The 22,811-nt window shown below is 38.2% G+C and overlaps 1 protein-coding gene and 1 pseudogene across 3 annotated transcripts in view; both read right to left on the bottom strand.

The window, feature by feature from the left end:
- EPSTI1 (epithelial stromal interaction 1) overlaps nucleotides 1-22,811 on the bottom strand; it is an 85,622-nt gene that overhangs the window by 40,233 nt on the left and 22,578 nt on the right. For all 3 annotated transcript variants that reach the window (XM_070578380.1, XM_008534505.2, XM_008534513.2), the window contains 3 exons: nucleotides 21,396-21,469; nucleotides 20,636-20,719; nucleotides 9,900-9,973 (listed from right to left, as the gene is read on the bottom strand). In XM_070578380.1, coding sequence (XP_070434481.1) covers nucleotides 9,900-9,973; nucleotides 20,636-20,719; nucleotides 21,396-21,469 — 232 coding nt within the window. The remainder of the gene's footprint in view (nucleotides 1-9,899; nucleotides 9,974-20,635; nucleotides 20,720-21,395; nucleotides 21,470-22,811) is intronic.
- On the bottom strand, nucleotides 16,335-20,262 carry LOC139076350 (nucleophosmin pseudogene; annotated as a pseudogene).

Here is a 22,811-nt window from a genome sequence, read left to right as displayed (position 1 = left end):
ACAGAGGAAGAAACCCAATTAATAATAATGAAAAGAATAACAAAAACAATAGCTTAGGACTTATATAACGCTTATTATGCATCAAGCCCTGCTGTAACCAGATATACCACATATGTTAACGTCATGACAACATTGTGACAGTAATATTATAACCTCTAACTTATAGAAATAACTTGCTCAAGATCCTACAGCTAGTAAATGTCAAAACCAGGATCAGACCCTGACAGCCTGGCTCCAGAGTCCATGCTTTCAGCCACTACATTTGACTGCTCATCACAAGCAATATCCATAAGAAAAGATGCTCAATCTTACTAATAATTGGGGACATGCAAATTAAAACAAGATACCATAGAACAGCAATTTGCAAAATGCCAATAGGAAGACCTGAGTGGGCAGGCACATGAGAATCATCTGCGGTGCTTCTTAGAAAAGGCTGAACTCAAGACTTGGGCTTTCTAACTGAGCGTGTCTGATGTGAGATCTGCGAATCAGTGTCTCTCAAAAGCACCCCTGGTGATATTGAGAACTACTACGGTAGTACAGATGGATATGTAATATGCATAATCATCTTAGGTCCACATGATTTTGACTTATGAATAATTCACGTCATATAACACATTTGGAAACAAAACCTCAGTGCGTCTTAGGAACCTTCTGTATAAGTGCTATCTAACAATACATTCTTCCTGCGTTTCATAATAGCTTCACAAACCTGAACTTCACTACCATGAGGTTTAGGTGAGCAAGTAATCATTCTTACACTCACACACGCATTCATGCAAGAACAGATATTTCCTCCGTCTCTGCTTTCTGCTTAGCAATACGCGTTATAGATATTGCTATACTAAACAGATTTTATTTTGCCTTAGTCATTTTCATATAAGTGGGTGTGAACAAAAGACATTCATACCTTATAAGAACTCAGGGAGCCTATTTAAGTAACAGGGTGAGAGAAAATGTCCTGGGATAGATAGATAATTTCCATTTAAAAAATCACAAGAATGAGAGGTATGAAACACAACATGAAAGTGAGGTAGTAACATCAGGAGGGCTAAATTTTGTACTTCATCATAATAATCAAACTATCCCATGTACTTTAAGCAATTCTTTCCCCTCGTTTAACTTGTCTTTAATGGTTTAATTTTTTAATTACAAAAGTAAAACATGAACATAATTGAGTCAGAAAATACAAATAAAAGTATAAAGAGAAAAAAGTAAAAGTCCTGCTTAACATCCCTCTCAACTTTACTCCCTTCCCCAGAGGAGAACTCCATGACTTGTCAGGTGTGTATTCCTCCCGACTGTCTTCTATTAATTGGTAAATATCTATTTAGGATGATGAGGTGGTTTACTTTGGATTGGGGACAGGGATAATTAAGGTAAGGCAGAAACTGCCAGCTGTTCTCCAAATCGTGTTTCTCACTTTCTTGGACACATAGCTAGACTACATTTCCCAGCCTCCCTTGCAATTAGATGTGGCCACATACCTAAGTTCTGTCTAGTGGAATGTAAGCAAAAGTATGAGCCAGGCCTGAGGTGACACACATCAATCACTTCCCACATGAGTCTTAATACTCTTTCCTCCTTCTGTCTGAGGTGGTACATAAAGTGAGCTAGGAAGTCACTTGCTAAAGATGGCAGAGCCATACTTTGTTTGAGTTCTTAATGCCTGGGGAGGAGAGCTAGCCTGCTACTCTTGGACCATTCCACAACATTAAATTATGATGTTTAGTTTTTTTTTAACCACAGCCTTTCATACCCTAACAGAGATTTGTTTTTTTCATAAGTGGGATACCATGATATTTGTTCTGCAAATTGCTTTCTTCATTTAACAATATCCTTGAGATTCCTCCATATTACTTTAGCTATCTTATTCCTTGGACAGCTGGATAGCATTCTATAATATGGATAAAATATATTTAACCACTCCTACTCATGGGTACTTATATTGTTACCAATGAATATTCCGGTATATACATCTTTGTGCACATGTATGAGTATTTTTCTGGGACATATATCTACAAGTAGAATTATTTTCTAGCAAATCTACTTACAAATATATATGCATGCTTAAACCACTCTTGATAGCACCAAGCTGCTCAATGCAAATTTATATGCTCACCAAAAATTGACAATATGAAAGTGGCAATTTGGAGGCATAGACTACCTCCTCTAAGTACTAACCCCACCCTGCCTCACACATTCCTATTTATCTCAGTCTCCTCCAAGTGCCCCACTCACCCAGGATCACTTGGTCTCTCAATCCCATACTACTCTGTACATCCCCACGCTATAGCCCACACATCTCATCTGCCCTCCCAAATTCTTCCACAGTGGCAGCAAACTCTTGATATGTGAAGAGCCAACAATTCTATAGCTGTAACCTCATTTCAGAAAGTCTTCCTCAAATATAAACACTATTAGGCAAACGTCAGGGTAAAAACTGTCGCAGGCATGATCCTATGGATACTAAAATCAGTGGGGAAAAGTTTGAGGACAAGAGGATATTAGAATAGTCTTAAGCATCTCCCCCAATTACAAAAGGAGAAAACAGAAACTTCACAGTGGCAACCACCTTCACCAAATGATCAAAGTTAACATCATCAGTAATAAGGATATCATCAGGTACCCTCTGATATGATGCACCAAAGACACAGCATCACTTCTTAGTATTCTTACTGAAAATTATAACATCAATCTAACCATGAAGAAACATCAGACAAACCCAAATTGAGGGACATTCTACAAAGTAACTAACCAGTACCCACTGAAAGTATTAAGATCATGAAAGAGAAAGAAAAAATGAAGTAGCGCGAAGGATTAAAGGAGACTAAGGAGTCGTGACCACTAAAACGCATTATGTGGTCCTGAATTGGATCCTGAAACAGAAAAAGGACAAAAAGGACATTGGGGAGAGACAGGTGAAGTTCTAATCAAGTCTGTAGTTTATAGTGTATTAATATTAACTTCCTGGTTTTGATAGTTGCACTATGGTTATATAAGATATTAACAGTGGGGGAAGCTGGGAGAAGAGTTTACTGGAAAATTCTGTACTATTTTTGTAACTTTTTTCTAAGCTGAAAATTATTTCAAAATGAAAAGAAAAAAATTTCTCATCTTTCTGCATTACCTGAAACCAAGACTATCCCTTAAGGACGGTGCTTCCCCCTGAGTTCTCTAAATGGAGCTATTTTACTCCTCACACTACATACTCCTCAGTGACAGGTTTGGGGAAGAGCAGGCATCCTCTCTCTCCCCATGCTATGTCCAGACCACTACTTGTACCCCCATCACTTCAAAAAAAATCATCTATTCATGTAGTATTCACAACACCAGTAAATACCATCCTCTTCCCCTCTTTGCTACTGTCAGCCTCCAACGTTCTGGTCAACCGTCTCTCATTTGTTGAAGATCGGCCTTCCTCTCTATCTCAACTACTGTCATCAACATGGATGTCTTACATTGCCTCCCCATCTTCCAGCACCCAGGCTCTGTTTCTTGACTTCCTCGTTTCCAATAGCTCTTCATTCTGCCTCAGCCACACTCCAAGAGTCATATCCTAGACTTTGTTGTCATTAACAAATGTCTTCCCTCCAAAACATCAAATGACACATCCCTCTCTTGGACAGAACTTTCTATCATTCCATGTTCTTTGCAGAAACAGCTTCATTACAACAATTTCTGATTTTAGATTCATTCATTTTAGTTGTTGTTGAACTATTTGTATTGGTTCTAATAATTTTTTTAGTTGATTCCTGTGAGATGTTTTAGACAATCAGAGGCACTTATCTCTTCCTTTTCAATATTTAGTCCTTTATTTCTTTGTTACAAATAGAAACTCTCTACCTAAAAATCAGTGTCAATAATAGCAAGCATTCTTGTCATCTTGTTCCAGACTTCATTGGGAAAGCTGACTTCTTTTTCTGTTTTCGAACAAAACATAGCACCTTCCCTGAATATTTAGCAGAACTCACTGAGAAAAACAACTGGGCCTAGTGTCTTTAAGATCAAACTTGATTTTCTTTTCCATTTATATTTTTCATTCTATTTAGGTTTCATGTCTAGTAGCATATATTTTCCTAGGAAAGATTTTTTTTATCCAGACTTCCTAATTTAATAATTAGAAGTAGGATATAGTATTTTTTTCTTCCAGAACTTTGGTTATACTTTCTTTCTTGTCCTTGGATTGCTTCTTTATTCCTTACTCAGACAAGTTAGAAGTTTGCCTATTTTACCAGAATTTTTGTTTTAAATCTAACTTTTGTTTTAATTTATAGATATAAATTTTTCTTTTCTACTTCATTATTTTTTTAAATTTTTTCTTTCTTTATTTCTTCTATTTATTTTTATTTATTTTATGGTTATAATCTTACTTAGTAAAATGCTTAGTCCTTTTATTTCCTTTTTTCCTAAATGCGTTTTAAGACTCTATATTTTCTAAATAATCTTGTAACCACATTCCATAGAATTTAACACGGGATACTTCAAAATTTTTATTCTTTTATCCCAAAGTAATTTGTGACTTCAGTTTTAGTTTCATTTTTTCACCAAGAGTCATTTAGAAAGGTAATTCTTAAAAATTTTTAAGCAGATAGGCTTTAAAATGTCTTATTGTTTAAGTCCTAATTTTATTACATTTTTCTCAGACAGTAGCTTTCTAGGATTTGGTGATTTTTTGGAATTTACTGAGAATTTTGGAGGGCTTAGTCCAAAAATTAATGACCAATTTTGTGGTAGTTAAGTCAGTATTTGTAAAGAACATGTATTTTCACATACCAAGTACAACATTTTATAACTATGCCTATATAATCGTCATGCAGAGTCTGTTTAAATCCTTTACTTCTTGTAGTTTTTTGGTTCACTTGATCTGTTAATTTTTATTTATTTCCTAAATAAAAGGAAAATTTGACAAATCCATTATCTATATTACAGAATGTAGTATGTAGTCCAGGAGATGACAAGGAGACAGAAGCCATAATGCAAGTGGCATGTGATAAATACCGGTATGAAGGTGGTAGTAGTGGGATGAAAATGGTTAACGTATCCTAGGATGTCTGCAGGAAGAATTGATAGTGGGCGGAAATTTTGATATGGTCTTAACCCAACATGATTTAACATTGGGTAGGCAGGGATTCTCTCAGACCAGATTTCTCATAAACTGTTCAGTCTTACTCTGAACAAAACAGACACAGGATTTTTGCATCTGTAAGTTTACTTCATTAGCGTAAGATAGAAAGTTATGACTAGGATGACTTTTGATTCACCTTACTCAGATTATAAAATGTGAGGCTGGATTTAAGCCTACCATATGGATAAGGGATCAATTTAGCCCTTAAGTGTCTTTTGGAAGCTCCCATGAAGGGCATTAGAAGTTTTGTGAGCATATTAGAAGGCAAACTTGGGGCCTAAGTATGCATATTCAGCAGACCTGCCTGGATCTTCAGCTCCAAGAAACTAAAATAGATGAAGATGTGCCTCCTAGGAACTAATCACACTATTATTCAAATGGAAATAAAAGAGATGCATGGTTCCAATGGCAGAAATGAAGAAAACTTCCCAACATTACAATCAATAGCCTGAGCTCAAGGTGATGCTTGGCAGTTTGGGAATAGGAAGGTCCTGTTTTGGAATGGGCTTGGTTCCAAGAGCTTTTCCAACTGGGGTTTTAAGAACTGAGCCCCCTCTCCCCTAAAAACAATATTGGAAACTGTACCCAGGAGTAGAGCACAGCCAGGAGAGGTCACAAAAGCATCTATCCTATAGTACGTTGAATTGTGGTACTAACCCAGTGTTGGGCCTGGGAAGATGTCATTCGTTTATGATGAAAAATCAGAGAAAGCAGACATACTGCCTCATTTTTTCTTTTGCCTACTCTAGGCAAAATTTAGATCTTGGTTGCAAGAAACAGAAGTCAATTTTGCCCAAGTCTTTCTCTCTGAACTGACCCACCCTATAGTCTTCTCCACTGGTACCCCATGTCGCTATGGTGCTTATCATCTCCACCTTAGCCAGATGTTCCTGACCTGCAAGCATGCCATGCCTCTAAACTACCCATTTTCCCTAACTCCTCAAATCTCAAGACAAAGACTTGGCTGCATCACTTACTGTCTCTGTGACTTTGGGCAGTTTAAATTATTCACCCCTCCACCTGGAAAATGAGAATGATATATCCCCAGTAGCAGTAATCTGAGAATTCAATGAAAAGAATGTATATTATATGCTTAATACTCCTGACACTCCACAGGTTCTCAAAATATAGCAGCTTATTATTTTGCTTATTTCATTTAAAAGAGCCGAGTACTCTGTGCTTTTTAAAAACTATACAAACATATAATCTATTGCATGAAATGGTTATTAGACATGAGTTAAAATTTCAAATGTTTAAAATATACCCAATTCTTATCTCTCCAGTACATCCTTAAAAGAACATTGCTTTTCCTAACACTCTCACACAAAATGCATCTGATTCTCCCTACATATCCTACCCTAGGCCCCACCATGAGCTACACAGGCTCAAACATGTCTCCGTATCCACCCAAAGACCACATAATTAGAAAGATGATTACAAGCCTCAAAATTACCATTTAAATTTTTAAATGCTGACATTTTGCCCAGTATTTTAAATAACCTTAATCACAACATCCTCTGTTCGATTATAAAACACACATAATCAAAGGTTTATTAACTGTTACTTCAAATACTCAATCTACCAGTACTACTGACTAACACCTTTGACTTTTATAAGTAATAAAAAAATTACAGAAAGTAAAAATAATGGTGAAAACTATGCCAAAGTTAGATGTCTATTTCCACCCTTTGCTTTCAAGCTCAAGAATCCTGGAACAAACTCTAAATTGTGAAATTTGAGTCTGTCCCCAGCCAGAATAGCAGACCTAATGCACCATTAATCTGGTCTGCTCTCAGCCACAAATTGAAATAGTCACAGTCATTCGATTTTTAAGGAAAAGACTGTACTGCAGAAGTACATTCTAGAGGTCTTTTCATAAAACCATCCTGTGTGCTCCATCTGCATGTGCAATCTGCTTGTGTATTTTCAGCCAGCTTGCATGGGCAGATTAATGCGTACAATTAGAAAGCAACCTCACAGGCATTCGATAAACTGCCTTCATTATTACACACAGGAGAGTCCCTTTGGATGTCAATAAAAGCCTAGTTTTCTGCCTGTTAGCTAAATAATTGACAACACTAAAAATAATCAGAAGCAAATGAATGAAGTCAGGAACAAGGTGTTAAGAAAGAGCACATTAAGATTCTCACGGTGGTGCCCCAGGATGCTATCACAAGCTTTTTCTCCAGCAACTTGGATTTATAGTCTGCTCAAGTCCGAGATCGCCCTTCTCTACAGAAAAAACACATCGTTCCTGGTCTGCTATTTGGACCACATATCATAGTGTGCTGAAACTAGCAAGGACATGAGATATTGACTAGTTTGAAAGAATTTCTTACTTGTGTTTCTATTTTGTGTTGCTTAGTTTGACAGCTTCAGGAGAATCTAACTTAGGGGCAGGGGGAGACAGGGAACAGCCCGGTTGCTCTGGTGAAATCTTTGTGCTGTTAATATTCTAACAGCTCTCCTAGACAATTTTTCCACCATAAACTAATTCTAAGAAGACACGAAAAAGGCTTGTTATAGAGAGGATCCATCTTTTCTAAGAAGTCCCTTTCATATTTTTAGCTATATAACGGTCTTTCATTTCATGAGCTAATTGTCTCTTAATTTCAAAAGCAGTTCAAAATAAAATATTCTTTTTAAAAAACCTCACACATATACTACTTCTTGTGTTTCTCAATAGGATCTAAAAATCAATTTGAGATACTTCTCATTTTTAGCCAACTTCTCTTTTTCCTGGTTAACTGGGACTTTCACGATAAGCAGAAGAAGGAGCAAGAGTGAAATGTGCGTGTAATTGAATTCAGCTTCACTGATAGTGTGCAAGGTGGCTGAGGGTAAAATTCTTTCTTTTTCTTACAGAAAAAGGGTGATTGATCTCTAATATTTAGTAAAACACAAACTCAAGAATCTGGGAGACTATGAAAGAAATGAAGTTTGATGATATACCCTCCCACATCCTTTAAAACCCTAAGAATCTCTCATCCTTCACATTATCATGTTTAAAACTCTCCAGAGAAAGGACTCATTCAACTTCCCAGTGCTGTACCTAAGACCTCTCATTGATAAGCAGGTCTTCCCTTTTCTAGTGTAAAGCTAGGATGCCACATTTGTTCCTATTGTGACTCTAGGCTAATGCCCTCATGCATCCTTTTATCACATTCAACTTCTCTGGCTGGCCTAGAAATAAATTCTCAACCATTCTCTACACATGAAGAGGAAGGCAATAATACATTAATACCCTTAATCTATTGCCTCCTTCCTGCCATTCCTCCTTAAGACAGGAAGTGTTTCCTGGTCTTTAGCTTCCCACCAGCTCCTTCATCCCCATGCCTGCCTCTGAAGAAGAGTAGGGAAAGAGAGGCTATGGCTTCTACGACTAAAATGAGAGTAATGCCTATTTTAATTTAAAGAAGATAATGTCACTCATTAGCACTTCCACTCAACCCCATTCCATCTCTCACCCATTTCCTGGCCTGGGTAGCAGAGGCCAAGTACCTAACTTGCTAAGGACCAAAGCAAAGCACTAAGAAACTTATTTTCCATTCATACCTCTGAGTCTTAAAGCAAGAAGGAGCTGCTAACGATAGAGGCAGAATAATTTCAGTGGAAGGAGAAAGCCAGAGGAAGCTGTACTTAGAGGAGGAACACGCTTTAGGGTGTCACATATGCCCAACATCAAAATAATCTTAAATTCTACAAATGAGGTACAACGACCGGAAGAGAGAAGAGGAGGCAATCAGAGAACAATCCATATGAAAGTGGGTAGTCAATTACTAGCTCTGGTGGGACCAGAAATCCCTATTTGTTCTCTACAAAATAAAAGTTGCATGATTCCATTCAACAAGGACCTTTGCAAGAAGTTTCATTTCAAGTCCCCATAAAATTCAGTCACTTTTATGCCATATATATAAAATATTTTATTTAATCCTTACAAATGGCCTATGAGAGAGATATTATCATCCGTATTTAAAAAACAACAGCAAAAACTGAGGTTCAAAGAGGTTTAGTAGTTTGTCCAAGGTCACAGCTGGGGAATGGAGCTAGGACTTTGAACCCAGATCTACTTGGTTTTAATTCTACCACATTTGGAATTAACCGAGGGCCAGAAATACGGTTCTTTGGTTTTGTCTATTGTTTTAAGCAGTGCACAGGTAACCTAGCTACTTAGAGCTAGGACACAACCTTATCTTTAAAGCCAGTATAACAGATTATCTACATTATAAAGCACATAATAGTTGCCCTGCACATATTAGCTGCTGTTATTCACAAATCACACTGGAAAAGGTACCTTAGTGTATGACCACCAATTGAGAGTTTTGCCAATAATTGCTAAATAATTACTCAATTCTTGTCTACAAAAACACAAGTGTGTAATAGTCTACAGCCCATTAGATAAATCCTTAGTTAGTTTAGATTCTGCTTGGGCACTTCTTTTCCAATACCCTCCTCCTTATGTTGGTATTTTGGAAGTCAACATAATCAGAAGTACCCTGAATCACCAAAGAATCAAGCTCTGCAAGTTATTTATAATGGAGGATTCCTCAAATTTACTAGTATTATTTCTAATCAATTGACTACTAAAGAATATTTTGGTGAGAAAAGATGTCTCCGACTTTAGAACCTCACTTACATAATGACAGAGTATTTATATGATTAACATAACAGCCAAGACCAGCTGTTTTAAAAAGTTACCATCACCTAGAATGTAAAAACAGAGTGAACAATATGCCAATAAATGTACAAAGTTCTGAAAACATATACTTACTATTGTCGATGCTCTCTAAATGCTTCTCTTCGGAGGTTTTCTTGAAGTCTTCTTTTCTCCTCTAGTTTGTTGCTCTGAAATTGCAAATATCAAAATGTAATCAATTAGGAAAGCTTTAAGCAGAATCATGATGTTAAAGTTACCCAAGGTCCAAAATCTGTAGGCTCAAGTGACCTCAATAGTCCAATGTGGTACCTACCAGGACTTCCAAGATGATATCACTCTTACACCCCTGCGGACTACACTGAAAGCCAGAAGCCCAAGTTCTTTCTGTGGCTCCTCTCTCCCAACTTCATTGGTATAATCACAGACTCAGTATTTCACATTTTTATTCTCTAGTTCAAAAGATAGCAACATTCATATTGTAAGCAGTGTTTTCAATATGTTCTGAGGGAAATATGAAATTTTCCCCACCAAGTATGTTAAATTAAAATGATAATAAATGGTTAAATGGTTCATACAAAACTTATTTATACACTCACATCCCACTAAAGCATTCGGGAAAGATTTTCAACAAGCCAACTCAACTCCCATCTGACTTAGAATTGGATACTTAAAGCTGTTGAGAGACCGAACAGCAAATGTCATTAAAAACCAATCCACTTGAGTAGAAAAGAGTTCTCTTTTTTTTAAAATTAGTTGTTTGGGGAAGCTAGAGACAAAGAACTTCATACTTCACATTACTGTCACCATGGCTCTGGCATATTTTAATCCAACTTTAATAACTCAGCAACACTTGCTTTTTATTCACCATGACACAACTATCTTTTTTTTTTAACTTGCCTATGAAAAATAAGAAGAATTCCTAGACAACAAATTTAACGGGGAGTTGAAACAAGTTGTACAACACGGAAGAGACTTGAAGTTTTAAATGAATCCAAGGAGGACAGCAAGCAGCTGCTTTGCTTTAACAAAAAGAATCGGATTTACCCAGAAGGAAGACCTGTAGAAAGGGAATAAGAGAAATCATCACTTCCAAACCATGATATAAGTGTGGCTCCATCTTTCAAATGTGGGAAGAAATTATTTATATTGTTCAGTTCCATGAAAGTCTTCATTCACACAGAACTATTTACTAGTCCCATTTTGAAAGGTAAAATGGATGATTTCAGTTTTACAAAAAAACAAAGGAAATTTACCACAATCAAAGGGAATCAATTACAATTCAAAGCAATTGGATTATTAATGTAACACAGGCCTAGGAAGCAAACTAGTAGAAAATTTTAAAACCAAATAAACATGATCCCAATCTAGAAAGAAATGCTGACTCATGAGACCAAAAGTGGTCAATTGTGATGAGCTCCCAACATCTCTGAGGATTAAAAAAAAAAAGGGTGAAAGACAGCAAGCAAACAGTAGGCATTTATTAAATGAGTATTAGGAATGCTTCTTTGAGAATAGTGAGAACACCACACAAGCATCTAGAGACCAAGGCTGGGTTCCTTTAACAAGGTCAGAAATTGGAAAAACAGTTTTAATCTCTTCACTAATAGATAATCATTGAATTTAACGCACAAAAACAGTTACGCAGTAGCTAAATTCTATCCAACAAAAGTCTGTTTATCCCTTAGAAGTTGATGGAGAAGTATTTTTGCAAAATACTTGAGAAATTGTATACCTACCAATGTAGGTACCTGTTTTAGTATATTCATCCAAATACTTGGATTTAGTCAGACTGTTTATTTCTTTCCATTTAACAGTGAGTTAAGGAATTACCCAGATACACTTCCACATAAATATACAAATACAGAATGTAAAATATTTAAGAACATGAGATCCAGAAGAAAAAATTATGGAATCAGCCCTAGGTTCACCATCACTGACTGAGTGACCTTAAATCATTTAATGTCACTGAATCTCATTTATTCAACAAACTTCTATCAAATGTGTGTTACTGTTGGATGCTGAGAATAGAACTATGAACAGAGCAGTACCCACTCTGGAAAATTTTACAGGCTAGCTGGAAACATACAAGAAAGAGATGATGGTGGTATGTAAGATATGTTAGAGGATAGAGATTTGCAGATAATGTAATATCAACACGTATGAAAAACACAGAAGTGGGTAGTCAGGAAATTCTCTCAACAGTGCCATAAATATTCACTCAGTGCCTACTAAGTGGCAGACTCCATCCTGGGCATGGGAACTAAGAGGCTGAATAATACTCAGAATGTGGTTTCTAACCTTCAGTTCCTAGATAAGCTGTGTGTTAGGAGTATGCTGATTTTTAATGGAGAGTCAGGCTCATAGTTTTCTTCAGATTCCCCAAAGGGCTGATGGTCAAATAAAAGGATGAGAACCACGGGTGCAATGAAAGGTCAAAATTCTAGACAGAGACCAATCACAAACAAGCAAGAATTTTCCAGGAGGTGAGGAGAGCAGGGCCACTGCGCTCCATTGTATGGTTTGCTCACTGCCCAGTGGGGCTGAGCAGAAGGGGTTATAAAGGCTAAAACAGAGCCAGCTTTCAGCTCACCCAAGCCTAGCCTCCCAGCATAGGGTACTTCAGTGCAATGAATGTATCTTTTTCTATTTATCACAAAGGGACCATCTATCACCAATCTGAGCACCCAGAGCCGACTACCTAGATGGAGAATTGTTTCTAATTTGCACAAAGGTAATGATGGGCTAGTAATGGCCTTGGATAGGAAAAGGGCATTCCCCTAACTTAAAATATTTTCAAGATAAAAAGGCACAAGAGAATACATCAGTTCAAGCAACCCCAAGCAGCTCATGGATAAATTGAAAGGTGTTTGTAGTGAGACAGGTGGAAGACAAGGTTGAGAAAGTAGGAAGGGGCGATTATAAGGAATTTATATGCCAAGTAAAGAAGTGTGGACTTCATCAAAGGCAATGATGAGCCATGTTATTTTAAGCAGAATAGTAAGCAGCTCACTCCGAAAGCAACATGGAGGATAAACTGCAGAAAAGACCACAAATAAAAAACCAATGGAGTGGTCTCAGAGTAGTCCAGGCCATAAATTATGAGTCCCAAATTAAGGCATGAGGGACAGAGAGGAAAAGATAAATTCTAGAAAAATGTAGGAGAGAAAGAATAGGAGGAAAAAAAATAATAGAAGGAATGACTATATCTACATAGGTTGAGTAAGAAAAGAGGGAAGAATAACTATCATTTAAGAGCATCAGAAAGAATATACGAGTTCAATTGTGAATCTATTGGATTTGAGATATACTTGTGGAACATCTAGAGAGAAATAAAGCATGCAGTAAAATAGTCATGTTTAATAATGGGGACACGTTCTGAGAAATGTATTGTTAGGTGATTTCATCGTTGTGCAAACATCACAGAGTATACTCACACAAACCTTGATGGTATAGCCTACATGGTACTAATCTTATGGGACCTAGACTACATGGTACTAATCTTATAGGACTACCATCATATATGTGGTCAGTCACTGACCAAAATATCATTATACGGCGCATGTCTGTATATGGTTCTGGGATTCAGGAATATGGTCTGGCCTGGAGATACAGACTTCAGAAACTATCACCACAAGCAATAACTAAATTCTTAGATCTGTCAATGTGGGGGCTTTTACTTAAGGATAGCGTGGCATAGGCAGAGGGATATTAGCGAAGATAACGGATGGGACCTGATGGAACATCAATAGTAGAAAAACAAGTAGAGGAAAAGGATCCAGAAGAGATCCAAAGGGATGGAACTTGAAGGACAGAGTACTTAATAGTTACAATATCACAAAGAGTTTAAATAAGTTAGGAATTAAAGAGTCTCCATTGGGTTTTTCGATTAAGAGCACCATTGATGATCTTGGCTAGATCAGTACCAGTGAAGTACTAGAGACAGAAGTCAAACTCAGCCCACCCAGGAACAAATAAAGGTGAGGACTCAAAGAGGGTAAGTTCCTAAGCCAGCTGAGCTCAGAATCACCTGGGGAGCATTTTTTAAAACAGCTTCTTTGGTTCAGCTGATTGCTAGAGTCAGCCCACAGGCCAGCATGTAGACACCAAATGTGGTAGAGGCTTTCAGGAAGTTGAGCCATGATGCTTGGGATGGAGGAGTTGAAAGCAAACCAGAATAGAAAGAGGTACTCAGCTTTTAAGATGAGAGATCTGAGTATGAATATATCCCAAGAGCGGGAAAAACAAACAAACAAACAAGAAAGTAACAGGAGAAAAGGAAGCTCAGCTGATGGACCAGCAAGATTCCTGAGGAGATGGGGTGAAGAGATGGTGAACTTGGGTGGAAGAATCCATCGTAGCAACAAGAAAAACACTTTCTCATTCCTCCCTAGATGGGATGGGGGTAGAAACAGCAAAGAAAGAGTAAGGAAACAGAAAAGTAAACAAATTACGGCCAATGGCCTTTCTTTCCTAGAAGGTGAGAGATGAAACCAAGTGCTGAGAATGAAAGAAGAGGATAGGAAGAATGTGAAGGATGAAAGATGTTGGTAATTAGAGATAGGCCTAGACTGCAAAGGAGAAATACCAGGCAGTGGGCATTGCTGAATACCCAGCTGAGAGGGAAGCCCGGAAATCTGGTGTAGCAAAAAAAAGCCATGTCTGTTTTCTTCGCCAGCAACCTCATTCTTGTGGGTTTAGTGGAAATGAAATAATTGAACCAATCCACTTCATGTGTAAAACAAGAATAATCCTCTCTCTGCCTTCCACACAAGAGGTTGACATAATAGAGTCAAATGAGAGAGTGTTAAAGTGCTTCCTTACATTTATAAGTAATTAGCTTAGGGCACCTTTATTGAGCGCTGACTAAGTGCTAGGCTTTGTACTAAGGGCTTTGCACATATTGTATCCTTTCAACCTACCAGTCTCATCATTATACTATTATTATACCCATTTTACAGATAAGGAAAGTGAAGCATAAAGAAGCTAACAGCCCACCCTCTTAGTACTACATCGGCATTTCAGAGATAGCATTAACATCCCAACATCATGGGATTAATTAATAGGATCCTATTGCATTTCAACAACCAGAGGCTTAATGCCCACAGCAATTCATTTACAAAGAAATGCATGATGTGGGATCTTTCTGGGAAATACTGGTTTTCCCTAAAAGTTTTCAGAAAAGGAAATATTTTTTCTAGTTTATAACAATATTGAAATAATTTCCTCAATGTTGAGTTTTCCCCCTAAAATTGTTCTCAAACCATTAGCCCTTGTTACTACTTGTTTCCTAGAAATAAGTAACAAATGTGATGCCTTAAAAGTGTTTATGTATGCATCTCTGCATCTAATATGCATATCTTGCTTTCTATTGGTTGGTTCCTGCTTCGCTTTATAGCATCAAAACTAACTGACGATGCTTCTCAGTGTCTGCATAAAACACAGTGACCTCCAGGGCTCTAGATAACTCTATGAGCTTTATGACTTCATGGTTGAGTGGAAAGAGCAAGGGAAGTCTTTGGATGCCACTCAGATCTCTAGCTGGTTTCCTGCCCTTTCTGAGGTTATGATACACCAAAAGTTGGGAGAATTAAAGCATTTGTAAACTATATAGCACTGTGTAACATTATTTCAAACCTAAGTAGATCAAAAGAAGACTAAGATGAGTCTAGGAGGTAGGGAGGGTCTTTGACATGGCATTAGAAGATTTTCATTTTTTAAGATTGTGGGTATTATGAAAGCCTGGAAATATCAAATTATTACTTAATTCATCAATGTGATTATGAGGGAAAAGCACAGTGGAGGGTTACTCCCACCGCACTATATTAGGGCGAAAGGCTTGCTGCGAAGATTTATGAAAACTTTTCTGCTTACGCTGCAAGATCCAGTGGCAAAGAGAGTACTTGCCTCTGGTATGCTGCCTTTACTTTTTTTCACGACTTTCTCTTGCTCTGACGCTCTAATATTTTAGAGATATTTTCTCTGCTTTATAGATTTCCGGGAAGGCAAATTGTTACATCATTACAAAACCACGCAAGTTGTATTAGGTTCCTATTGCTGTAACAAATTACCATAAACTTAGTGGCTTGAAATCACACAACTTTCTTAATAATCTTACAATTCTAGAGGTCAGAAGTCCAAAATAGGTCTTAAAAATCAAGGTGTCATTGGGGCTACTATCCTTCTAGAGGCTCTAGGGAGAATCTATTTCCTTGCCTTTTTTAGCTTCTAGAGCCTCCCGCATTCCTTGGCTAATGGCACCTTCTTCCATCTTCAAAGCCAGCGACAGCAAGCTGAATCTTTCTCCTCTACCATCTCCTCATGCTTCTCAATCTTCTGCCTCCCTCTTCCAATTGAAGGACCTTGGTGATTATATTGGGCCCACCTGGATAATGAAGACGCTTCCCTATTTGAAGGCAAATTGATTAGTAATCTTAATCCCACTTGCAAATATAATTCCCCTTTGCCCTGTAACAAAACATATTCCTAGATTCCAAGGATTAGAAGGTGGAAGGAGAGGGGGAGGCATTATTCTGCCTACCACATGGGTTATGATCTATTTTTATTTATTTATTTTTATTTTTATTTTTTTGATTCATTCAAATATTTATTGAGCAGCCAGGGAGATACAAAGCTGATTAAAACATGATCAAAGAGGTGAGGCAAATGCACAAGTTATAGAAGGCAAAGTATAAGGTTCACTGAACCACAGCAATCAAAAGAAAGTGCTTTAGGAGATGGAGTGAGATTGCTTCCAGCCTGGAAGGGGGCATGGGTGGGTGGCAAACCAGGAAAGGGGATTGAGATTAAAATAGAAGACTTCAGTCTGGATTGTTGATGATACGCAGTATGGACTATATTTGTCTCTCCTTTTCCTCTCTCCATCTTTGGGCTTAATTTACCAGTAGTGCCCAGGATTGTTCAATGCACTTCTATACTTGCTTGCATTTTTGCTTTAATGTCTTCTGCAGAACTAGGTCCTTTTGGTGTTTAAGGAGTTTTTTCCTGTTTTTTGAAGGATTCTTGACCTTTTAATCTTGGCGTTGATGGTTTGGAGTCTTTTCCATTCTGGTTTGACTTTTGTGCATTTTTGGCTGGAGTATCTCGTATAGATTTCTTTACTGGAGCTTTTTCTTCAGCTTCCTCCTCATCAAAATCATCATCATCATCATCTTTGCCATCATCATCTTCATTGGCGGCAAGTTTTACTTTTTTCTGTGGAAGCTTGCTACCACTTCCAGGGCCAGAACGCTTTCCAGATATACTCAGGAGTTTCACATCCTCCTCCACTCCATCTTCCGATTCTGCATCTTCCTCCACAGCTGCTAAGTGCTGTCCACTAATACGAACAGGCCCTGAACCACATAAGACCACAGGTGGTGTTATTTCAAAGCCCCCAAGGGAAACCACTGGCTGCACAGACATTTTCAAAGTTGCCAGTGTTACTTTAATGGGACTGCCTTCGTAATTCATTGCCTCTGCTTCAACAACATGCAATTCATCCTTTGCATCAGCCCCTAAACTGACTGTTCTTAATGATAACTGGTGCTCATTTTCATCATTATCCACCTTAAAGTGATCTTTGTCAGCCTTTAGTTCACAACCGAAAAGATAGTTCTGGGGCTTCAGGGGGCTCATGTCCACGTCCACCGAATCTTCCATGGGGTGGTGGCACACACTTAGGTGGGAGAGAAGGCAGACAGAGAAAAACGACCACTGTTCCACAGAACAGCTGCGCAGGATGGAATCACACCAGGGACTACAATCTATTTTTAAATCAATAAGTATCAGACACACAGTATGCCAGAAACTTCACAAAGTCTTTGGCCTCTTAGCCCTCTGAGGTTTGGCTTTGAAATGTGGGTGGTAGGAGAGGGTGAGAGAGGACCTCTTTCATTTAGGGCTAAACAGTGGTGTGCTGATAAACTTAACAACCAGCTCTAGCCAGGAGGAGGAGGGGAGGCTGATTTGTCGCTTCTACCAATTTCCATGGCGAAAATACTCCCACCATGGTTGACTGCAAGCTACCAACATGAAGTCAACTAGTTCACAAAAATCCTGAAACTTTAAGAATCCACTCTTATGAGGCTGTAAGAAGAGGCTCCAGTACACCCCTGGAAGAATATATAGCATCAACATACTCCGGGATAGGCAACGCAAGTTTGACTGAAGCATCCCAGCGCTCGCTCCAAATTTTCCCTACACCCACAGGATTAACTCTTCCAGGACACAGTGACACGGCCATATGCTAAAGAGGTAGCTGCCTTTCACACTCCGTGCTTATTAAGGATCAAAGAACACTCACATATGCTGGGGAGGAATACAGTTTACTCTCCCCTCACTCAGTGTTACACACACACAGAGGCGGTGACCAATCAGAATGAGATTAAGTGTTCCCTGGTGACCCCTTGCAGGAGAGGGAAAACTGGAGGGCAAGGGGTTAAGACCAGAGGCCAAGCTAGAGGCTCCTGGGTGGCAATAGGCTGCTTGGATTCTACTTGGCTCACGGTTCCTGGACAGCAGCCATTTGCCTGGGGAGGAGGGCAGTATTTTGCAAGCTGGTGTCCCTGAGTGTGCTTGCTGTGCATTTTAAAGAGTAAGTGCTCCATAAGCACAGCCATTATTGCTTCCCTTGGCCATTTTCACACTGGCAACGTGAAGTATGCCATTTCTAGATGGCTAATGTCCATTTTTCTTTTATCTGACACAAGCTACTAAATAGCCTTACATTTAGTATGAAAAGTCACAGATTTATATACAACAGGAACAGCTAGGTCATGGTGGCAGTGCAGGCCAATTAGCAAGAGATACAAAGCCTGTGGAACAACCAAGGTGGGCTGCTCCTTCTCTCGAAGGTAATTTAGATTAATGCTCCCCAAACTTTTATGTGCACAAGAAACACCTGGGGAGCTTGTTAAAATACAGATTCTGGTTCAGAAGGTCTAAGGTGGGGCTCAAGATTCTGCATTTCTAAAAAGTGAACCAGTGCTGTTGGTTGAAGAATCACACTTTGAATGGGAATAATCTACATATCAACTCTCTCCCTCCATCTCTCACTTTCAGGCAAATTATACCAATAGTCATTACAGTTATCACATTAGAAAAGCCAACTCAATTAAGATTTCAGTAGTTAATGATTGCTATACGTGTAGTGTTATAACTTGGAAAGGGGAAAATGCTTTTACTCAAAGATGAAGAAAACCGTTTCAGCCACTAAACATTTCTGAATAGTATATATTATTTGACCCATGAAGAAATTAGCTATAAATGACCCACAAGCCAGCCAATTTATGGGTATTAAATGACAACTCATAAATGACTTTTAGGATAAGAGGTTGCAATGCAATAATTCTTTAGGATCTGTAAGCTTCTTAATTCAGTTACTGGTGATGATTTGATGATTTTCTTAGTTGCACCTGAAATGCAGACAGACTACATGCTATGTAAAGGGAACACTTCCTCTATAATCATAAAACTAAAGTCTTTCAAGGAGAAAATGGGGGGAGGGGGAGTTAGATGAAACATAGAAGAGTGGGAAATAAGGAAGTAAAAAGAGAGAAACAAAGCTTTAAAAAAGGTTATTGTCATAAAAAACTTCTCAATAAAGTTATAATAGCTGATCAGTTGGAAACGGATTGCTGAATCAAATTTTGTAAACAAAGTTCCCATACTCTTTTTTTAATACCTCCAGCATTTCACTGCAGTTCCCCATGTATAAGTCCACTCTTACCTCCACCCCCAGAGCCTCTCTCTCTACAGATGCAGCACCTCTACATCTTCAGACGCTCCTGACCTTGAGAGAAGAGGGGGTGGGGCTTGCAGACTCATTTTATAAGAATAGTCCAGAGAGGGCTGGGGGTCTGCCCAAGCTCATACAGCACAACAGGACACCTTCCAAGAAAGACTTAGTCTGTTCCGCAGCCAGTAGAGAGCTCTTCGGGGGAAGGAAAGACTCATAGTCTCATGTGTTTCATAAGGCATCAGCTTTTGACTTCATTAACTCTAACTGGTAAAAAGATCTATTGTTTGGTAACTAGGTTTAAATTTTGACCGATACTCAATCTGTAAAAGAAAAGGAAGGAAGGAGAGAGAGATACAGACAGATAGCAGGAATAGGAATGTGTTTCCATGACTTATACCTGCAGTAGTTGTCATACTTGGTAGTTAGTACCATGAGTCAACCCCTTGCCCCCAAACCTCCAACACTTAAAATCTATTAGCTTAGGACTTTGTGGGGAATGGGAGGAGGAGAGGGATGGGGGTAGAACAATACTACATTCTTCCTTCTTCTCTAGCAGATGATCACGTTCAAGAGATTTTTTCCCCAAGCCCCAGAAAGAGTATCAAAACTAAAAACATCACTTTGAGGTTTAAAATAGATCACATCACTAATACTGAAATGCAAAGACATGCTTTTTCTTTTATCAGTAAGAGAACTATGTTCATCTATTTCACACCCTGGGAAATTCAATATTTGGATACAAATATGGCGGTGTACCCCTGATTGCCGTTGTTACTAATGGCTTTGCCTTCTGGCCAAAAATACAGCGACTATTTTGATCACTCGCCTGGGAGGAGAGACAGTGTGGTGACTAAGAACTCTAGCTCTGAGGCCAGTCAGCCTGGATTCGAATCCTACTTCTTCTATTTACTGCTGTGAGCCTTTGGACAAGTTATCTACCTTCTCTGTGTCAGTTTCCTCATTTGCAAACTGGGTAATAAGAATAAGATATGCTTAATAGAGTTCTTGTGAAGATTCAATGAGTTAATGTATGGACACTCTCTAGAAGAGAACTTGGCACATAGTAAGCCCTGAGTAGAATGTTAATGAATCATCCTCTCCACCGTCTTACCTTCTCTCTCTGAATTGCCTTCATTTTTTGGATTTCAGCTTCTTCAGCTTCCTTCTTGATTCTTATAGATTCTTCTCTTTTTAGCTAAATTGTATTGAGATTACAGAGGATAAAAACCAGTTACTATTTTTCAGTCCGAACCTCTGTAACACAAAATTATGATGAAAGGCAAATTACAGTATTGTTTGTGCTATACCTCACCATGATTATAGGTTGGTACTGCAAGTTACTTAGATCACAGAGAATGGTCAGGCTCCATCTCCTGCCTAGGAAATTTCTCTCTTTGTGTTTCTTCTTGGTCTCTGTCTCTGCCTTGCCTCTCCACCCCCACCCCCCAGCACCAGGTTGGGGAGGAAAAGCGGCAGATAATTTTTCCTGATTATAAAATTCATAATGTTCATTGTAAAAAAAATCACTAGCATCTTAAATCTTTTTTTGTACTATTTTCACGACTGGCATGGGGTAAACAAATCCGTGTTCTTGGAACCAAAACATTCAAAACATAGTAGAGATTAACTTAAACTAGGGGAAAAAAATCCTTTAATCAAGGACCTTGATGACCAATATATGCCTTGGATAAGAATTCTAGATATTTATCTCTTTACTTCTTACTTTCTGATTTCTTTGATTTTGAGTTTCCTTTTCCCACTGGTTTAAAGGTTTCTTGGTTTTGGTAAAGTCGCTGTTAATTCACAGTTACTTGAAAGTCCTGGTACTCAAATTCCTTGCCAAAATTAAACTAAAAGAAATGGATTCTGACCTTTTGCTGATATTTAGATTGTATCAGTTGGAGTTGTTGTTTCTGTCTGACTTCAGCCTCTGATTGGCTTCCACCTAAGGGAAAAAAGGTCATGAAGGTGAAACATGAATATTAAGCTGAAATGTCAGCCATCAAAGACTAATTAATACATGATAAGTCTACACCACGAGTTTCTTTAACATTTTCATACCCCTGGAAATAAAGACATAACCAGTTTTCTTAATAAGACATTAAAGAATGGTAATTGCTCTAAAGAGAAACAGAGCTGATGGAAAGATAAGGCCATATTCCTAAAAGAAGAGGACAACCTACTAAGGTTTTTCAGTAGTGTAAGTATTCGAGTTTTGACTTAGATTAAAATCATACCTGAAGACCCATGCTAAATAATAAGAAATAATGCCTGACTTGGAAATTCTAGAATATTCCTCCTGCTTGAGTATGACCATTCCTTAACCTAAAAAGATGGCAAGCAATGACAAGCAATGTCATTGCTTTCCTTCTTCTTACTCTATTGCCCCACATTCAGGCAACAAAGCTCAGGAAACCCTCAGAGGTCTTGCCACTAGACAAGTATGTAGTTTTTATAACCCGGTTTTTAAAAGTACAATGGGAATATTCCAGCTGGTAATTGATTGTCAATCCATTCTATTTATTGTTCTTTCTTTGGATATGCAAGAGAAAAATATGGATGTTAGATTATTTGCCTGCTTTCTCTTAAACCTAAAATAATTTGAGGCCAGAAATCCTTGCAAGTTTGACAATCACCTAAAATTGCTGTTTAGGGATTTCTCAGTGTTTATGCAAGAGTGGTATATGTATTATAAAGATTCCTTTGAAATAATTCTCTGGTGCTTTGATCACTAAAAGTGTCAGTTCTCTGAAAGACTCGCTGTCACAGAAGATGCATTAAAACAATTTGCATTCACTGTAGTTTTTATAATTGAACTGATAAAAATACCATAGAGACTTTTCTTCTAAGTCCCAAAAGATATGTAAGCCCTGTTGGACTTTGGCCCTTCGGTCTCTGTTATGGGGGATGGGAAAATGGGAAAGAAACAGTGGGGGCTACTGAAGCTTTTATCTAATGTTACAGCCACTTGCAATGTCTCCTAGAACCATTCTAATATTTTAAGGGATAGAGGGATGGGGGAGGAGTTGAGAATTAGGAGAAACGGAGAAAGTCAGAAATCTAAGCATTTGCAGGTTTTGTTCAAAACTCATCTCAAAGTTTACTACATTCTAGAATTTTCTTTTCTACCCCCACCCCCCAGTCTCTTCCCACACACATATCCATGACCTTTCCTAGATATGTAATATAACAGAAAGTTGCAATGAGACTCCTGCTCATTTTTTGGCTTAGGCCGCAAGACAAGAGATGCCAACTGCTCCAAATTCCAAAGCGAGATGCCTGGCTCC

The sequence above is a fragment of the Equus przewalskii genome, chromosome 16 (genome assembly GCF_037783145.1).
Source record: "Equus przewalskii isolate Varuska chromosome 16, EquPr2, whole genome shotgun sequence".
In the NCBI taxonomy this organism is placed as follows: Eukaryota; Metazoa; Chordata; class Mammalia; order Perissodactyla; family Equidae; genus Equus; species Equus przewalskii.
Note: the sequence above shows the minus strand (reverse complement) of the source record. Positions and strands in the feature narration are given on the sequence as shown.